General features: G+C 39.1%; 1 protein-coding gene across 5 annotated transcripts in view; it reads right to left on the reverse strand.

Moving 5' to 3' along the window:
* The window catches only part of hbp1 (HMG-box transcription factor 1), a 48,610-nt gene extending 29,562 nt beyond the window's left edge, over positions 1–19,048 (reverse strand). Inside the window, exons 1-4 of one of the 5 annotated variants that reach the window (XM_043713664.2) lie at positions 19,002–19,017; positions 12,763–12,929; positions 8,584–8,776; positions 3,941–4,181 (exon numbers count right to left, since the gene is read on the reverse strand). In XM_043713664.2, the coding sequence (XP_043569599.2) occupies positions 3,941–4,181; positions 8,584–8,752 (410 nt within the window). In that variant the 5' untranslated portion in view covers positions 8,753–8,776; positions 12,763–12,929; positions 19,002–19,017. Of the gene's footprint in view, positions 1–3,940; positions 4,182–8,583; positions 8,777–12,762; positions 12,930–14,333; positions 14,487–19,001 lie in introns of those variants that run through there. The other 4 variants (XM_043713663.2, XM_043713665.2, XM_087999548.1 and 1 more) reach the window with 4 other exon arrangements.
* Positions 19,049–19,459: the final 411 nt, after the last annotated feature.

Below are 19,459 nucleotides of genomic sequence, written 5' to 3' on the forward strand. Positions count from 1 at the left end.
TTAACTCCACAACCAGCTTGTGCCCATAACTTCAATTCTCGATCAGAAATTTATCTAATCCAGTCTTGAATTATTCAATGACCAGCTTCCAGAGTTTTCTGTGGAAGGGAAATCAAATGACATATGACATTGCAAGAAGGAATTCCTTGTGATCTCTAACATAAAAAAGGGAAACTGCTTATTTTTGACAAAAACAGAAATTGCTGGCAAAAATGAACAGACCTGGCAGCATCTGTGGGATGAAAACAGAGTTAAGGCTTTGAGTCTGGTGACTCATCAGCTTTTAAAGCTTGCCTTCTTGTCCTAGATTTCCCAGCATCCATCCTGTCAAGCCCCCACATAATCCTGTACATTCAGAAAAGATCATTACTCATTCCTCTAATCTCCAGTGGATATAGGATGAAATGGCTTATCCTTTCCTCTCCAAGATAGTTAATTCTGGGAATGAAGAGGTTAAGTGAACCTTCTCTAGCGAAAGCCTCCTTAAAGTGACCAAAATCATTCACAGTATTCTATGTGCTATTGTACCAATAAGGCAATCGTAATTTTAGCAAGAATTCCTTACATTATTGAATGAGGGACGGAGTGTTAAAGGCCAACATTGCACTTGACTTCATTACTTGCTGTATCTGCATATTAACATTTTGTGATTCATGTACAAGGGCACCCATATCAGTCTACACTACAGCCCAACCAAAAGATAAATGAGCAGAATTAAGCCATTAGGCCCATCAAGTCTGCTCTGCCATTTGATCATGACTGATACATTTCTCACCCCCATTCTTCCTGTAACCTCTGATCCTCTTATTAATCAAGAACCTATCTATTTCTGTCTCAAATATACTCAGTGACTTGGTCTCCACAGCATTCTTGGCAATGGGCTCCAAAGATGCAGCACCCTCTGATTGCAGGGGCCAAGGTTTCAAGTTCTTCGATCATTGGGACCACGTCTGGGACAGGAGGACCTGGACAAGAGGAACAGGTTGCACCTAGACTGGAGAGGAACCAATATCCTCACAGGCAGGTTCGCTAACGCTCCTCAGGAGGGTTTAAAGAGTGGCAGGGGGCTGGAAACCAGAGCAGCTGGTCTGCAACTGGAGGGATTGAGGGAAAGGTTGATATTAGGATCAGTAAGAAAAAACAACAACACGATGGTTCAGTGGTTAGCACTGCTGCCTCACAACACCAAAGGACCCAGGTTCAATTCCAGGGACAACTGTCCATGTGGAGTTTGCACATTCTCCCATATTTGCATAGGTTTCCTCCCACAGTCCAAAGATGTGCAGGCTAGGTAGACTGGCCATGGTAAAATGCTAATAGTGTTCAGCAATGTGTAGGTTAGGCGTATTAGCCATGGAAACTGCACGCTTACAGGGATAGGATAGGGAGGGGGGTCTGGGTGAGATGCTCTTCGCAAGGTCAGTATGGACTCAATGGACTGAGTGGCCTGTTTCCACACCGTCAGGATTTTCTAAATTCCTCATCTCAGTTCTAAAGGGTCATCCCTTCAGTCCGAAGCTGTGTCCTCAGGTCCTAGTCTCTCTTATTGGTGGAACCACATTGCCCGCATCCACTTTATCCAGGGCTCTCAGTATTCTGTAAGTTTCAATCAGACTCTCCCAACTCCAGCTATAGACCCGAAGCCCTCAACTGTTCCTCACACGACAAGCCCTTCTTTCCAGAGATCATTCTTGTAAACCTCCTTTGGATACCCTCCAAAGCCAGCACATCCTTCCTTAAATAGGGGGCCCAAAACTACCCTCAATATTCCAAATGCAGTCTGACCAGAGCCTTATACAGCCTCAACTTACAGTTCTGTTGTGTTCCAGCTGTCTTAAAATGAATGCTAAGAGTGCATTTGCCTTCCCATCTGCCAACTGAACCTGCATATTAACCTTTAGAAAATACGGAACTAGGATTCTCAAAGTCCTTTTATATTACAGATTTCCAAAGCCTTTCCCCATGTAAAAATGTTACCATCTCTATTCCTCCTACAAAAAATATATAATCTCACAATTTCCCACATTGTATTACATCTACCACTTCTTTGCCCACTCGCCTAGCACGTCCAAGTCTTTCTGCAGCCTCCTAGCTTCCTCAACACTACCTGCCCCTCCACTTATCCTGGCGTCAACCCCAGATTTAGCAACGCCCTCAGTTCCTTTGTCCAGATTGTTAATGTATAACATGAATAGTTTGCGGCCTCAACATGGAGTTCTGCTGAACTCCACTAGTCACCATCTACTATCCTGAAGACTTCTTTATCCATCAACCAGATGTCTTTCGCCATTTAAACAATATTCTGCTTTTCTATTCTTCCAGCCAAAGTGAACAAACTCTCATATTCCCACATTGTGCTATTTTGTCAAGTACAACTTCTCTTTCAGAAAAGCATGGTGACTCTGCCTGATTATGTTACAATTCTCTAATTGCCCCGTGACTATCTCTTACTAATGGATTCTAGCATTTCCCAGTGATGTATGTTAGACTGGCAGACCTATACATTGTTCCTTCTTTTTGTCCCTTTCTTGAATAATTGTGTTACATACGTATTCTTCCAATCTGCTAGGATCTTTCCAGAATCTAAAGAATTTTGAAAGTTTACAACCAATGCACCCAATATGGCCACAACCACTCCCTTGAAGACTCGAGGATGCAAGCCATCACATCCAGGCACCTGCAGTCCCATTACGTTTTGACATTCTTTTTCCAAGGTAATTGTGATTATTTTAAGTTTCTCATTCCTACCTCCAATCTTTATTCGGACTGTCATGGGATGATTTTTGTATTTTCTACTATGAATACAAATACAAAGTAAAAGCGGAAAGAATTGCAGATGCTGTAAATCAGAAACAAAGACAGAAGTCGCTGGAAAAGCTCAGCGGGTCTGACAGCATCTGTGAAATCAGAATTAACGTTTCAGATTCAGTGATCCATCCTTAGAACTGTTGTGAGAAAGGGTCGCCGGATCCGAAACATTAATTCTGATTTCTCTTCACAGATGCTGCCAGACCAGCTGAGCTTTTCCAGCAACTTCTGTTTTGTCACAAATACAAAGTACTTGATCAAAGTCTCTGAAATTGCCTTGATTCCCATTATTAACCTGTTTCACCCTGCAACAGACAAGTTTTACATTTAGCTTTTTTTTATATAATTGGTAGAAAAGCTTTAACTGTTTCTCTCTAGTTGTCTCTCATTCTAAAATTTCTCCCTTTTGTAAGTAATTTGTTGCCGGTTTGTAAAATGTTACTTATCTTACTAATCTTCAGGTCTGTCACTAATCCTTCCAATATTGTTAGTCTTTTCTTTCAACTGAATAGCATCCTTAACTGTACATCATGGATGGTGCATTTTTTTGCATAAAAATATTTCTTCCTCAAGAGAATACTTTTTTGTTGAGTTACAAAATATTTTCTACTTTTCCCAGTCCACTTTAGATAATTCTGGCCTCATACACTTGTGACTGTGCTTATTCAATCTTAACCTATATGAATCAAATTCAAACTGAATGCAAAATAATTCAATCACGTTATTCATGCCTAGAGGCTCTTTTATGAGATTGCAACTTAATCCTGTTGCATGATACATTACCAGATCTAGAATGTTATGTTTGCTAATTGGTTCCAGAACTTATCGTTCTAAGAAACCATCCCATGATTCTATGAATTCATCCTCCATGATACTAATTTGATTTGTTCAATTAGAATAAAATATCCAACAATTATTCTTGTACTTTTCTTGAAAGCCTCCATCATATCCAAATTTGTGCTCAGTCCTACAGTCTTAGCATTTATAATATTCAGAATTTGCTGTAAATAATTCAACAAGTTTAAATTGTATATACTGACAGCAAGTGTTGGCAGTTATGTTCAACAGCAATATTCATACATCTTCAGCCATTACAACATGTTCATGCAACTAATATACAATATATACAAACCTGTCATAAAATGTGCACTGCATGAGAGGACTTTGTGGGCTAGTGGCTATATTAGCCAGTTCAGTCAGCCAATTTACACCAGATTCACTTGTGAAAGGTGGCAAGGCACTATCAGGTGATCTAGAGGTGCACACGGTACGAGCAGACCTCTGGCATTCTTGATGAGACACTTCACTGCTTAGTTGGAAGGCTGTAGGTATGGTTCTGTCAGTCTCTACTGCTTTCAATTCTGGAAGATCATCTAGAAAGCAAGAAATATATAGAAACTCAATGTTCGTGATCAGATGATTTGCAAAAGAAATTACTTTTGTCAAATCTGTGCATTGTTAAAGAGTTGGAACTGTAAAAATAATTTGAACTCAGATACTCAGAGCAATGCATTATCTGGCAGACAAAAATACATCATTTTAAAGACAGTCAGAACAGTAGGTGCAATTCCAAGATCACAGGAAGTAGAGGTCAAGACAAGGCTGCAATAGTAGAACCTCAAAATTCTCTTAGTCATGTCTCCTTCAAGCGTTCGGTGGTAACTGATTGTGGTATCAATCCCAGTCTATCTTAACCAGTGCTAAAGCAACTGAGTTGAATGGTCTATTTCTGTTCCGGTGTTAATCTGTGATGCTGTTGCATTTAAGTCTATGACATTTTGCTTAAATGTGTAGAAAGAAGCGAATATTTTGTAGTTAACATACACAAGATCGGTAGAAAATTAGATATAATTCATAATCATGAATTCCATATTATAACGTCCTGTCAAGTTATGCTACAAACTCAAACTAAGTTCAAATCTTAGCACTTGAAATATTACAATATTAATGTTCATGTAATGCTTTGCAATGCATGTACTTTCAATGTTCTCATATTTCTTTTCAAATTTCTGTCTCCTTGCCACTTCCCATCTCTTAATTGCTAACGCTACAGCCGAGGGTCTCTGCCTTCCTCCAATTTAGATCACTTGCACCTCCTGTATTTAAACTGACCCATCATTGGTGGCTGCGTGTTTAACTGGCTAGGTCCCAAACTCTGAAATTCCCTCCCTAAACTTCCCCATCTTTTTGTCCCCTTTAATAGCATCTCTTAAAATCTGCTTCTGACCAATTTTTTGATCAACTGTCACCATATTATCTGGTGCCTCGTGTTGTATGATACTGGCCTTGTAAATCTCCTTGGGTGACTTTATAAATTGAAGACATGATATAAATGCAAGTTATCATTTTGTTCATTGAAAGCTATTTGAATCAAAGCTTGATCAAATTTTAATTTGGGTTTGGTCAATCACATTTTGCAGCTAAATCTCTGTTCTATTGGAAGAATACCTTCATTCATTTGGAAAACATAGTTTCAGCAGTCTTTGGGGAGAAACAGTAAAATGTTATCATCCTGTTCCATCCAAACACAATGTTACCAGATTCTATGTTAAATTGCCAAAGGTAGCTTGGAAGGCAATAAGTAGATGAAGGTTGTGGGGGGGGGGGGGTTGTGTGGTGGGGGCGTGTGTGTGATGGTGGTAGTTCAGAGTGGAGGGTGGAACAGATAGGTGGGAAGGAAGATGGACAGGTAGGGCAGTTCAAGAGAGCGGTGCCGAGTTGGAGGGTTGGATTTGGATAGGGACAGGAGATGAGGAAACTAGTGAAATCAACATTGATGCCGGGTGGTCGGAGGATCCCAAAGAGGATGATGAGGTGTTCTTCCTTCAGGAGTTGGGTGGCTAGGATTTGGCGGTGGATGCAGCCCAGGACTAGCATGTCCTTGGTGGAGTTGAAGTGGTCAGCCACAGGGCAGTAGGGTTGCTTGGTGCGTGTCCCAGAGATGTACCTCACTTTCTCCTAAAATTACAGGGTATGCTCACTGAAGATAACAGAAGTCATTGCTCCATATGGGTAAACAGCTTATCCATTATAGATAAACATTGCAAATTACTCAACACAAATCTCTCAAACAGTGGCAGTCTCTCCAGTATCTATTCAAAGCCTAAAGAAGCCTGTTCTCTTCTCACTTACAATCAAATTGGCATTGGAAGTCACCCCCACTCCCTGCATGCAAACCAATATCAGTACCGTGCCCGCACGTCAGGAACATGTTGAGGAAAAGTGAAAGAGGATGAAAACTTAACCTTGTCCAAATTCACTACCCCCACCCAAAGGAAACACTGAATTGTACCATAATGAACATGGAGCAAGCACCTTCTCAAAAATTAACTTGGTTTGCATGAACATATTCTATTAATTGAAATCGTAGTTAAATAGGTGCTCCCGTGTTCCTATTTCAGAAATTCCACACTCCTTTTTATTGACTGCATATAACGTGACCTTGAATATTGGCTAACGAACAGATGGTGAAGATTACAAAAGGAAGCAGAACAGATTTCATCTATACAGCAAATTTTGAGAAGATTTGTAGCTCAGATTGAGGTTTTGGATGTAGGTTTGCTCGCTGAGCAGGAAGGTTCATTGCCAGATGTTTAATTACCCTACTAGGTAACATCTTCAGTGGGCCTCAGGTGAAGCGATGCTGAAAATTCCTGCTTTCTATAAATGTTTGGGTTTCTTTGGGTTGGTAATGTCATTTCCTGCGGTGATGTTATTTCCTGTGGTGAGGTCACTACCGTGCAAGAACTATAACAAATACTACATTGGACAAACAGGCAGAAAACTAGCCACCAGGATACATGAACACCAACTAGCCACAAAAAGACATGACCCTCTCTCACTAGTATCCTTATATACAGATAAGGAAGGACACCACTTCGACTGGGACAACACATCCATCCTCGGACAAGCCAAACAAAGACATGCACGAGAATTCCTAGAAGCATGGCATTCCAACTGAAACTCTATCAACAAACACATCAAATTAGACCCCATCTACTACCCCCTGAGAAAAGGAACAGGAAGATGTTACCTAGTAGGGCAACGAGACATCTGGAAATGAACCTTCCAGCTCAACAAGCAAAACCTACATTCATCTATACAGCTTTAATGGTTAGAGTTAAGACTTGATGACATCCAATTAAACTCTATATTTAAACTTAAAAATCACACAACACCAGGTTATAGTCCAACAGGGTTTAATTGGAAGCACAATAGCTTTCGGAGCGACGCTCCTTCATCAGGTGATTGTGTTGGACTATAACCGGGTGTTGTGTGATTTTTAATTTTGTACACCCCAGTCCAACACCGGCATCTCCAAATCATGACTTATATTTAAACTGATTGAATGAAAGTCTCTCTCTGTGCAGCCTATAAGGAACTAACGATCAAAATGATTTTGAACAATATTGATTTGATATCTATGAGACAAGGTCTATATTAGAAAACTGCTCATGACCAGGAATTAATTAGCAATCTCATTCAGAAGACAAAGTTACTGGAGGTAGTAAAGATGTAACAGAGGTAAAGTGGGAGCTGTCTTCCTGAAAGATATTATTGACTTAGAACTTAGGGTGTTTTACTCTGCATTTGTATAATGATTGACTTAAAAGTGATTTATGCTTACACTACATAGCTGAAATTATTTTTTGCTTCCATTAAAAAGACACTGGTATCAAAACATCCAAGAACTTTCACTGTTTGGTGATTTAACCAAAGTGTAGGCAAGAACAAAATCTAAATATTTTACCCATGCCAAGGTCAAAGAGCCACATACATTCAATTGTCAAAATCCAAATGCAGAAACCTCTTTCTAAACAAACAGATGCACTTAAAGGGAAACTGAGTAAACATATGAAGGAAGAAAATTCAACAAAACGTTGATATGGTTAGATCATGTTGGTTGAGAAGGACGTTTACTTGGTGCTTAAAGACCAACACAGACCAGCTGGATCAAACATCCAGAAACTCTGCTGGACATTCAACATAATCCATATAATCTCCAATTAAAGATATTAAACTAGGTCCTCTTCAAACAAAAATACTGCTCTCTTTTCGATAGCTGTGTTTTTAAAATTAATTAATTATCAGATGAAACCTACATTTAACTTTACCAATACTGTATTAAGTCTGTTGGGATTGCAGCAGGAACAGATACTCATAGCCTGTTAATAGACTGATGTGACATTTGCTATATATGAAAGCCATTTAGGGCACTGTGATATTTTTGTTGAAAAAAACTAATCTGCTCCAATAAAATTCCCTTGTCCTTTCTCTAGATGTAATATTTTTCATCTTCCAGTGTTCAGTACTTCAACAGTCTAATTTAATCACAATGATAGTTGTCAGATTTTAGAAGCATGACTACATTTTTCAGAATGAAGTGATTACACTGTAGTACACAAATGATTATAGTAGAAGCTACTAGATTGTTGTTATTCTTTGTTACTTTTGAAGAAGAATGGTGAGAAAGCAAATTATAAGTGAGGGCTAGAAATTCAACTCACCTTGCTATTACACTACAAAAGACAAAGCAGGCATATGTTGGAACCATACTTAAAACTGTAAAATCATTAACAAAAGAAACTCAGTGCATACGACCTTAAAGCTACTAGGTTTATATAAATACAACACTGTTACATTAGTTACTAAATGCTTTTTGGTTTCACATGTGAAGTAGGGGAAAACTTCCAGCATTTGACAATTTATCTTAGAAAACACTGAATCAACCTACAGTACATCAAGAACATCTCAAATTCTTAAGAAATAGCTCACCATATTCCATAGTCTCGTCATTGTTTGCATTTCCCGGTGATGAAGGTAAATCTTCATTACACTTTAATAACTCAATTGAATCGTCCATCCCAGAAATTCTCTTGTCGACTACAAACTGAACTTTCTGCACTCTGTTAGGTGTACATTTCGTTTTCATGTCCCACACCATGTTATTCCATTGAACTTCAGTTGACTTGAAAGAAAAGGCAATGAACATATCAAAAATCTAGAATTATGTTTGCAGCTCAGATCTGAGGAGGAAACTATGTATACACTTCAAATTAAATCTGAGGATTTGTTTGGATGTGTTCAAATGAAAAAATACAGCAATAGCGCAGAAAGTGAACAGAACATTCTGAAGCGAATCATTCAACAGATGGTTGACAGCAGCAAAAGAACAGAGAATTTCAGGCATTTTTACCATTACTCCCCATGCTCCCCCCACCCCCACCCTAAAAAAAGCGCTATTTCACTTTATACATTACAAGTCAAACACCAGCATAATCTACAGGTGGAGCAACATTTCAGAGCATAATGGCTCCAGGTAAGGCAAAGATATCTCACTGTAATTCAACCTTATATATGGTTTCATTCATAAAGGTGTACACAAAGTAGCACAAGAGATTAAAGTTTGTATAGCTTATTCCTTCACAAACTCATCTGGATAGAAATAAATGGTCTTAAATGTAGGCTTGTGCAATTTTAAAACTTGCATTAACAAATTGCAGTTTGTTAGGTAAGGAAACATACATGGAGAGGTAACGGCCCCCTAGAATAGCTTAGAAATAAATTTCAAAACTCGTTTACAAGAATTTTGAAGATTCTTTTAAGGATGGGTAACCAATTGTGGTATTGCAAAACCGAATTTGCAGTCATACAAGGAATTGACAAATTAAGAAAAAAGATAGCACTAAAAATCAGTAAAAGCACTTCTCCATTTCTCCAAATTATGTATTGATTTTGTCATAAGCGAAAAACAGATAATTTTGGAAAAAAATGTATACTATTAAATTCTTCTATCCAACAATTTTTTCCCTTATTTTTGAAATCACTTCATAAAGTACAGCATAAAAAAAAATAGCCATTAAAACTAGCTGATAGAGATGTCCATTAAGCTGTTGGTAGTCATTATTTTGCATTAGCTGTGTTTTCCTCATTTGTAAAATAGCCATGGTGTTAAGATACTATAACGATCACTTGATAACAATTAAACATTTATACTGCTCTTTCAACATCATAAAACACCGTAAGGCGTTTTACCGGAGCACCATAATACATTATATAACACAAGACTGAGCTGCAGAAAGCAATTAGGTCAGATAACCAAAAGCTTGGTCATTGAGATAGGCATTAAAAAGGAGAAAAGTGAAGTAGAGTGGAAGATTATAGAGACACATTTTCAGAATTTGGACCAATACAGTTGAAGGCGCAACACCAATCCTGGTGCAACGAAAAGCAGCGATGAGAGGACAAAATTAGAGGGGTGGAAGAGACAAATACTTGAAGATTTATGGGATTGCAACAGAATACACATAGGGGAGGAGTAAGGCTTTAGAGATGTGAAACATGGATGAGAGTTTTCAAACAAGACACTGCCTGACCAGCAGAGCCAAAGTAGGATGTAGTTTCCAAACAATCACATCTCTGAGATATGTGCGGATCCTTAGAAGACCTCAAAATCTGCGAAAGGTACATGTAGGAAACCAGCCAGGAGTGCAATGAAACATCAAGTCTCGAAGAAATGAAGGCACGAAAAGGTTTCAGCAGCTCATGAGCTGAAACAGGCCAAAACCAGGCAAAGTTACAGAGATGAAAGAGGAGTCTTACTACTGGCATGAGTGAGACTGGTAATTCATTTATGGCTCGAATGGGACAGCAAGGTTGCAAACCATACTGCCACAGAAAGGTGTCAGTAGCTAAAAGATGGAATTTGGAGCTGCAGACAAAAAAAATGGCTTCAGTCTTCCTAATATTTAATTGAAGGAAATTTCTGTTCATTCAGCACTGGACTTGCAATCTGATAATTTAGGAACAGTGAAGGAATCAAGAGAGGTTGTGGTGGGGTACAGCTTGGTGTCATCTGCATATACGGAACTAATAAGAAGCTTGCAGATAATATCGCCATGGGCAGCATGTAGATGGGGACTAAGGATAGATCCTTGTCAGACAAAGGTAACAGTACATGAGCAGGAAGAGAAGCCATTGCAAATATAATTAGATAAGAATGGAACAAAGGGAGGGCATTCAAATAGTGAGAGAACAATGTAATGGATTTGGAGGGTAGTGTAGTCAACCAAAGTTTGCTTTTGTCACCATCACATTGGATGTTACCTGTGACAGAATAGAAATATGATTTGAAGAATTTAAGCATGGTACACAGGAAAAATGGGAATGGATTTTGGTGCCAACAATGCATTCAAGAATGATGGAGAAAAGAAGCGGTTAAAGAGAGGTGCTTCAATCTCAAAAATGAACTTTGCCCATCTATCAACAACAATACCTAACAAAATAATTACAAACTAATCTGTATTTTATAAAACCTTAGTACAAAGTAAATAGTAAGTCATGCCTCAGGCTCAAGACTTCTGCATGAAATTTCTCCATGAGAGGCAGTTTCAGATTTCTTAATATCCTTTCCCTGATTTGACTATTTATCTTGTGAATATGAGAAACATTATCCTAAAAGCACCCACAAGTTTTAAGTTAGAAACTAATTAAACTTTAGCTTGGCAACAAAATTGTAAAACATACTAAACTAGAAATTCCCCACTGAGCTAAGATGATACTTCAAACTAAATATTGAACAGGTTATAAGCGAGGTTTGGTTTGATAGAATGCAAATATTATCTTACCAAAAATAGCCTGCGACTTGCTTCACATTCTACAAATCAACACCTTTCCTTCATATTTCAAAACTAGAGGATTGTTAAAGTTCAAATTGAGCTGTGGACTACAGACGTTACATTATAGATGCTCATTAAGTTTATTATTGCACTTTACTTGTTTTGTCTCTTCTTTCAGTTCCCTTTAATTTTTCCATCTTCGCCTTTTCAATCTTAATGTGACAATAATGGTCTTACAAAGACATCACTGATTACAAAACAGGAGAAAAAAAAAAGGCAACGACAAAAGATTCAAAACAGTTTTTCCTTATTCTGCTAAACTTCCCTTTTTCCTGTCACACTTTCCTACCCCAACCCACCTCAAACAAAATACCTGCCAAACATGCTGTAGTAAATCTTTCTGCCCATACATTTCAAAAGATTACTGGGAGACAAAAAGATTCAAACTTGCAATGAGGCACGTCTAAATATCACGAACAATCTAACCACTGTAATGGTCTCGTCCTTCTGCATTAATAGCAGATTGTCAAACAAGGACTGTTGTTTTAAACCAGTATGTCTACAAGATTTTTTTTTTAATAAATATAGTTTAAATATATAGAAAATCAATTCTTGCCCCCCAAAAAATGAAGTTGATCTGATCAGAGTTGTATGAAAAAAAAGGAAGTTTTGCATCAGATGTTGAGTTTCCACACCCACCATATAATTATTAAATCAAAACAGGATTCATAATTTTATCAAAATACACAAATACTAAAAAAGTCACTTAATAGTTCAAAGGTGCTAATGACACATTTCTATAAAATATAAAAATTCAAAAGCAGCATCAATACAACAGCTCACCACCAATTTCTGTAGAACAACCAAGGATGAGCAATAAATGCTGGCCCAGCCAGTGACACCCACATTCTTGAATTTTTTTTTAAAAACAGAAACCTCCAATAAGGCATTCCAGACTGGGTGTTTTAGCCTACAGCTATGCCAGGAGCTAAAATGCTTATTTTACTCAACTTGTTCAGATACATTATACCTCATGTCCAGGACAGATGGGACACTACCACTGTGTCAGATGTTGTATTGTTAAGGTTTAACAAATTGATAAAAAACATAGCACAGCTGTTTTGCTTTTAAAGACGGATGTTGTTCTAGGTTACTGAATTAACTGGATGAGTGCTTTCGGTGATTACTTTAAAATTCAACTCATTTCCTACGCTATTTTATGGCTTTTGTAATAAACATAAATGCCCACATTTAAAATGTTGATCTAATAAACTATTACTACTAGCAACCTTTAGAAGAACATTGGAAATGATGTCTTTTCACTTTAAGCATCTACCTGCAAGTAAAATTTGACTGATCTTGCTCTCAAAACGTTTGCATCGGTGTTCAGAGTCAGGCTTGCCAAATCCGGAAATAGATCACTTAGGAAAGTTACTGCTTTGGCACATTTATTTGGTCAGCATAGCTGTTGTGTTAAAGCATACACCATCTAATCCCATCCACCTACATATTAAAAACAAAATGATCAAATTAGTGAAGCTAGCTCAAGTAACGCAACCTGTGATTCACCATGGGCCGAAACAGGGTCTCCAAGTCATTTATTCAGAATTACCAACCACAGTACAGATGCTCCCTTATTCCCACATGGCAGTACTTCAGTTAAGAAAGAAATGACAAACAACATTCAGGACTGTGAATCCAAACTCTTGCCAATTGTGGTTTGTACTTTCATTGCAACTGTTCGTCCTAACCATGGCATATTACACAAGAACTTTCATCTCAAAGCATCTACAGCAAAATCTAGAAGCAGCTCAAATTGAATTCTAATTTAATAACCAGATGTTGGTCCAAGATGATGTCTATATATCATTTGGTATGAGTAAACAGAACTGGGCATTCAGATGCAAAACACCTACAAAACAATCATTGCTGACCCTGCCTTCTGCTTTGATAAACATTCTTTCATATTATACCACTCAGCTTGTGAACTTTGTGAATGTGTGAATTTACCATGCAACTCCATCTAACTATTCTGCTTCAAGCTAATTATTCACAAAATTCTGAGTTAAATAATTTTTGCTTCCTAAATCAGTTGAACATATTGAGCAATAACTTCCAAATCTTGATTAATATGTCTAACAACATTATTGTAACCCCGAGTGGTGTGAAATGGTCACAAGTGACAGATTTCATGTATCACTTTCACAGGTATATTTACTAAACGCTACACTTTTTTTCCCATTCAGGAGTTTCCTTTATCACATTTGTTACCATTGCCTAATATGTACTGCAGGTCAAAGTACTGATTTGAGAGTTTCACAAGTTATTGCATCAATCCTTCAGTTTATGACACCGAACAATGAAATAAAGCACATCAATAAATGTTACAATTTTGTTTTTATTCACCATTAAGGTGACAGGATCAACAGCAGCACTTTTAAAACTTTCAAGTCAAGGAAGACATAAAGAGGACAAAATAGTAGAATTAAAAAAAATTCAAATCAACTGAATTGCTTTTGTTTGGAGATTATTTCTCAGTCCAAAATGTCATTGTTTGGCCAGCCTGGTCTAAAATATTCACAACATAGCCACTATTAAGCACCTGAAAATAGTTCATTTGAATTATTTGAACTGGTTGATGCCCTTACTACCAAGTGATTTTGAGGGATAAAAAGCAAACCAAAAAAACTTCAATTCTCTATGGGTGATAATGATATGGCAGGCCAAGTTACCATATGGTATAAATCTGTGGTCTTTTGTAACTCTTAAATAGATACGGTTAAGGTATATTAAATTGGAAATACACGTGTACCTGATTTGTTAATTAATCACAATGCAACCAACCTTTTATTGTGTCAGTCTGGATCTATGTCAGTAAATATTGTGGGGGGGAAAGAGAATACAAACCAAGAGTTAACTTTTGTATTTGGAACCATTCCCTTGGAGTCTTTCTTGAATTGCTGTTACTTATACATACAGCTTAATTCTGGAGTCTTAATTGTTGTCCACCAGAGGGGTCCCAGGCAAAAAACGAATTGATGACAATTACTCGTACTTCTTGAAGTAAAATAAAAATGCAATAAATTACATCTCTACAGCAAATGTTGCCACATATGTCATAATACTGTTATTGCCAAAGCAAATGGGCATTAATAGACACTAGCAGTGGTAAGTGTGATAATTGCATGAGAGCACTATTACATAACAAATCCCATCAACTTTTTGATAACCCCAGGTTCCCTTTGTTTAACATTACCAAAGATTCACTTAGTTCTCAGTCAAACATACATGACTGCATACATTCATTTGTAACTGAAAACAATCTATAAACTGAATATAATTTAGCCTATAAATCTAGTAGCTAGTTTGATGTCCAATTCAAGCTCCAGAGGTCACGTGCAATACTTGGAATCCCTGCGACCCAAAAAGACTACACTGATCCTCTAAAGAGTATCCCACCCAAACCCATTCCTCTACATTTACCCCTGACTAATGCACCTAACCTACACATCTCTGAACACAATGGGCAATTTAGCATGGCCAATTCGCCTAACCTGCACATCTTTGGATTGTGGGAGAAAACCAGAGCACTCGAAAGAAACCCGAGCAAGCAGGGAGAATGTGCAAACTCCACACAGTCAGTCATTAGAGGCTGAAATCAAACCCAGATCCTTGGTGGTATGAGACAACAGTGCTAGCCACTGAGCCACCATGCTGCCCCGCACATGTAATCAATTTATGTTGGATTATTCAGGTTTGGACCTTTACTTCATTTAATGCAAAGGTTGTTTTGTGCCTCAAATGTTCAAATTAGATTAGATTAGATTACTTACAGTGTGGAAACAGGCCTTTCGGCCCAACAAGTCCACACCGACCCTCCATTTACCCCTTCACCTAACACTATGGGCAATTTAGCATGGCCAATTCACCTAACCTGCACATCTTTGGACTGTGGGAGGAAACCGGAGCACCCGGAGGAAACCCACGCAAACACAGGGAGAATGTGCAAACTCCACATAGACAGTTGCCTGAGGTGGGAATTGAACCTAGGTCCCTGGTGCTGTGAGGCAGCAATGCTAACCACTGTGCCACCGTGCTGCCCTACCACTGTGCCAAATGGTGCAAAATTAAGTATTCTTTTCTGAAAGGTAACCGAGGGAGTGATTCCAAATACAGAGTTATCTCTTTTGACTTTTATAATAGTTGCTATTCCCCCCACCCCACAATATTTACTCATTGAGATCTAGGCCAACATTTTAAAAGATTGTTTTGTATTGTGGTTATTTAACAAGTCAGGTACATATACATTTCCAATTAACTGTATCTATTTAAGGGTTACAAAAGACCACACATTTATGCCATATGGTAACTTGGCCTGCCATATCATTATCACCTGATAGAGAATTGAAATTTTTAGTTTACTTTTTATTTATCGCACAAATCACTTGTTAACAATGGCATCAACTACCTGATTTTCATTTGCTGTTTTCTCCTCTTCAATTCTATTTAGTTACATGATGGTCTATTTCACTTCTACTTTCAAACTTCAGCTGCTGAAACATTAAACTACATTTTGTTTTTCAGGTCAATTTAAACCAAGTGTTAAGTACCTCCAGAAATTTCTATTTATGGTAATTGTATTACGACTGTTGATGCTGACAGATTAGTAAAATTCATCTCAAATATTGGCTCAGATTATCCAACAGTAATCACAGCAAAACAGTCAATGTATGCCATCATCACAACCCTGAAACTAGAAATAGCATCAGCACATATGCAGAGAAATGAAATTTAGATGCTATATCAAAGATCCTACAATTGCTAATAGAGGGTTGAAACTGTCCAGAGTACCAAAAGTAGAAATCACTAAATTAACAAAAAGTTGGTTTTGTTGCTGCAGGACCGTCTGGAGGGGTCATGGAAACAGCTGAGGATCCTGGGATCGTATTCATTGGAGTTTAGAAGGTTAAGGGGAGATCTAATAGAAACTTACAAGATAATACATGGCTTGGAAAGGGTGGACGCTAGGAAATTGTTTAAGTTAGGCGAGAAGACTAGGACCCGTGGGCACAGTGTTAGAATTAGAGGGGGTCAATTCAGAACAGAAATGCGGAGACATTTCTTCAGCCAGAGAGCGGTGGGCCTGTGGAATTCATTGCCGCAGAGTGCAGTGGAGGCCGGGATGCTAAATGTCTTCAAGGCAGAGATTGATAAATTCTTGATGTCACAAGGAATTAAGGGCTACGGGGAGAACGCGGGTAAGTGGAGTTGAAATGCCCATTAGCCATGATTAAATGGGCCGAATGGCCTTACTTCCATTCCTATGTCTTATGGTCAGTTAGCTTGTGGTGCAGAACAACAGAAACCAGCCTGGGGTTTGGTCATCATTCCAGCAACTCACACCTAGGAACTGCCTCCTTAACCTGGCCTGTAGCAAAATTACATTCAGAATCAGCAACCATCTAATATTTGAGGATGATGGATTAAGAAAAACAAAACTACAAAAGAAATCAAAATTACACATTGTCAAATGTGATGTAAATGGGTTTTAAAGTACATGAAACAACTCCACTTCTCTTAAAAACTATTCTTTTTTGTGAAAGTCACATCTCCATTACAATTAAGTAGCGAAATATTTGCATTACGTTACTTGGTACAGACATCAGCATAATCACATATAATATTGCTTCATATAACTCAAAAAAAATCGAAGAATAAAGAGCCACAAATGAAATAAAACATTTGGTCTATTACTTGTGATATATCAGGGCCAAGTTATTAGCACTGCTCCTTCACAATGCCAGGGAACCATGTCGATTTCAGCCTTGGATGACCGTTCTGAGTTTGCACATTTCCCCCTTGACTGCATGCATTCCCATTGAGTGCTCCAGTTTGCTCCCATAGTCCAAAGATATGCACGTTAGGTGGACTGACCATCGTAAATTATCCTGTAGTGCCCAGGGATGTGCGAGCTAGATGGGTTCGCCAAGGTAGTTAGAGATAAGATTGGCAGGGGGAGGGGTGCTGGGTCTGGGTTGGATGTTCTTCAGAGGGTCAATAGGACTTGATGGCCCAAATGGCCTGAATAGAATCCCTATAGTGTAGAAAATGATTTTAAAAATCCACAATTCTGCTATTGTGTAATAATAATATGGTAAGCAAGTTAACTTATGTGCGATCACTCCAATTTTTAAAGTTTTATTTAATTCATTTGAACATTAATATTGACTACCATAACCCATTCATTTTAATTTGCAGCCTTGATTGTGTAAACAATTACACAATTCTGCACCATATCCAGCAGAGGTAGACATTACCCTTTTTCCTAATAGTCTGCCACCGATTTGTTAAATTGCACAATTTACAAAATAGTCCTTCTTTCAGACGTTTTGTAATCGAATTATAATCCTTTGGACACGTTTATTTTGATTATTCAGAAGATCTTAAACGCGTTTACGATCTGCGTCACTCTCAGATCTTAAGCTTCCTTTCTTAACATCTCCCTGATGTCAACAACTTTTGAATTGGTGGGGGTGGGGGTGAAAGGAAACAAAGAACTGCTCCAAATTAGGAAGGTTAAAAACAGGGCAAACAAAGCCAGTTGCCATTAATTCTCTCTCGCCTGTCTCTCTCCCTCCCCTCCAAAAGACTAGCCCTTATTATTGAGGGGAAGTGCAGACAGTAAACAAATGTCTGGATCCTGCTCACAAAACACGAAGAAACTTTAAATACATCATCATGTGACTCTCACACCCAGGCAGTGCGCCTGCGCGTCAGCTCATTCATTGAGAACTGCGTAAGAGCACAGTTTAATTACAAATCAAGCTAAAATCTTTGCAATACCCATTCAAATACATAAATATATTTTCAAGAATAAGTCTAATGTAGCCCTCCCACGAACTGCGGGCGATGGTTAAGCCCAGATAGTACCGATCCGTCAATCGGGCACTATAAGTCCTTGCAGTCGGCAGGAAGTTTACAGACAGTTTAAAAATGAAAGCAAGTCGAGTACAATAAAAATTGTCTCGGCATTAAAGTCACCAACATCTTTCCCCCCCCCCCCCACACCAACGCCGTTCGACATTATGTAACTCATCCTTTTTCTTTTAACACCTTTCCCCCACCACCACCACCCCTGGTTTCCGTTTCTTTTCGGTCTGACGGCTCAAAAACAACTCAGGCTAAACTTGGAAAATCAAAAGCGGGAGGGGGAAGGAAAAGCTGAAGTGGTTTTAAGAGGGGGACAGGGAGGTGGTCAGTTAATCTGACGGTCGGTCCCGGCTCCGGTGAAATGAATGGGAGAGACGTCACCCATTAAAAACAACCAACACATCAACAATAAAGGGACACGTCACAGTCTCTCACTGTCACTGGGGACGGGCAGTGAGAGGGGGGGGGGATTCAGTCTTCTACCATTCCCCCCCCCCCGCGCACACAAAGGCTACTGTACCCCGCCGTTACTAACCTCCCTCCCCGCCGCTGCGGTCGCACAGACTTCCCCCGACTCACGGCCTCACTCCGACCCAGCGCTGTTTACACACCTTCCTTCCCTCCCCCACCTCCAGCCTCACTCACCAGCTCCGCCGCCATTACCGAGTTTCCACTGGAGCGACAGGGGGCGGGCATGCCAGCCTCGACATCCCGCCTGCCCATTGGTCCGCCGCCGCCTGTCAATCAAAGGAAGGCACGTCGCACATTAGAGGACGGCGGCGGCCGCGTGACGATTTGGAATAAACAATAGCGCGCAGAGCAGGCCGGGAGAGGCTTTTTTCTCTCCATTTCTTCCCCTCCTCCCCCATTCAAACCCAATTCCCAGATTGATGGTGTTCTGTGGATAGTCCTTGAGTGAGTCACTCTGATTGGTAAACCAGTAGATCCAGTTACCTTCGACAGTAACTTTCCATTCACCTTTTAAGTCCAACTTCAGCATCATACATTACTCCTAAGATGCAAAGCCTGTCAGGCCCCTCAGCTCCAGACAGAGTCCCAAACAGACCTTCCAGGTGAGAAGGATGGCCTCACCTGCCTCTGCT

Source organism: Chiloscyllium plagiosum, unplaced genomic scaffold, assembly GCF_037043375.1.
Source record: "Chiloscyllium plagiosum isolate Xiang-an unplaced genomic scaffold, Cpla_swu_hap1 HiC_scaffold_23, whole genome shotgun sequence".
NCBI classification, from domain to species: Eukaryota; Metazoa; Chordata; class Chondrichthyes; order Orectolobiformes; family Hemiscylliidae; genus Chiloscyllium; species Chiloscyllium plagiosum.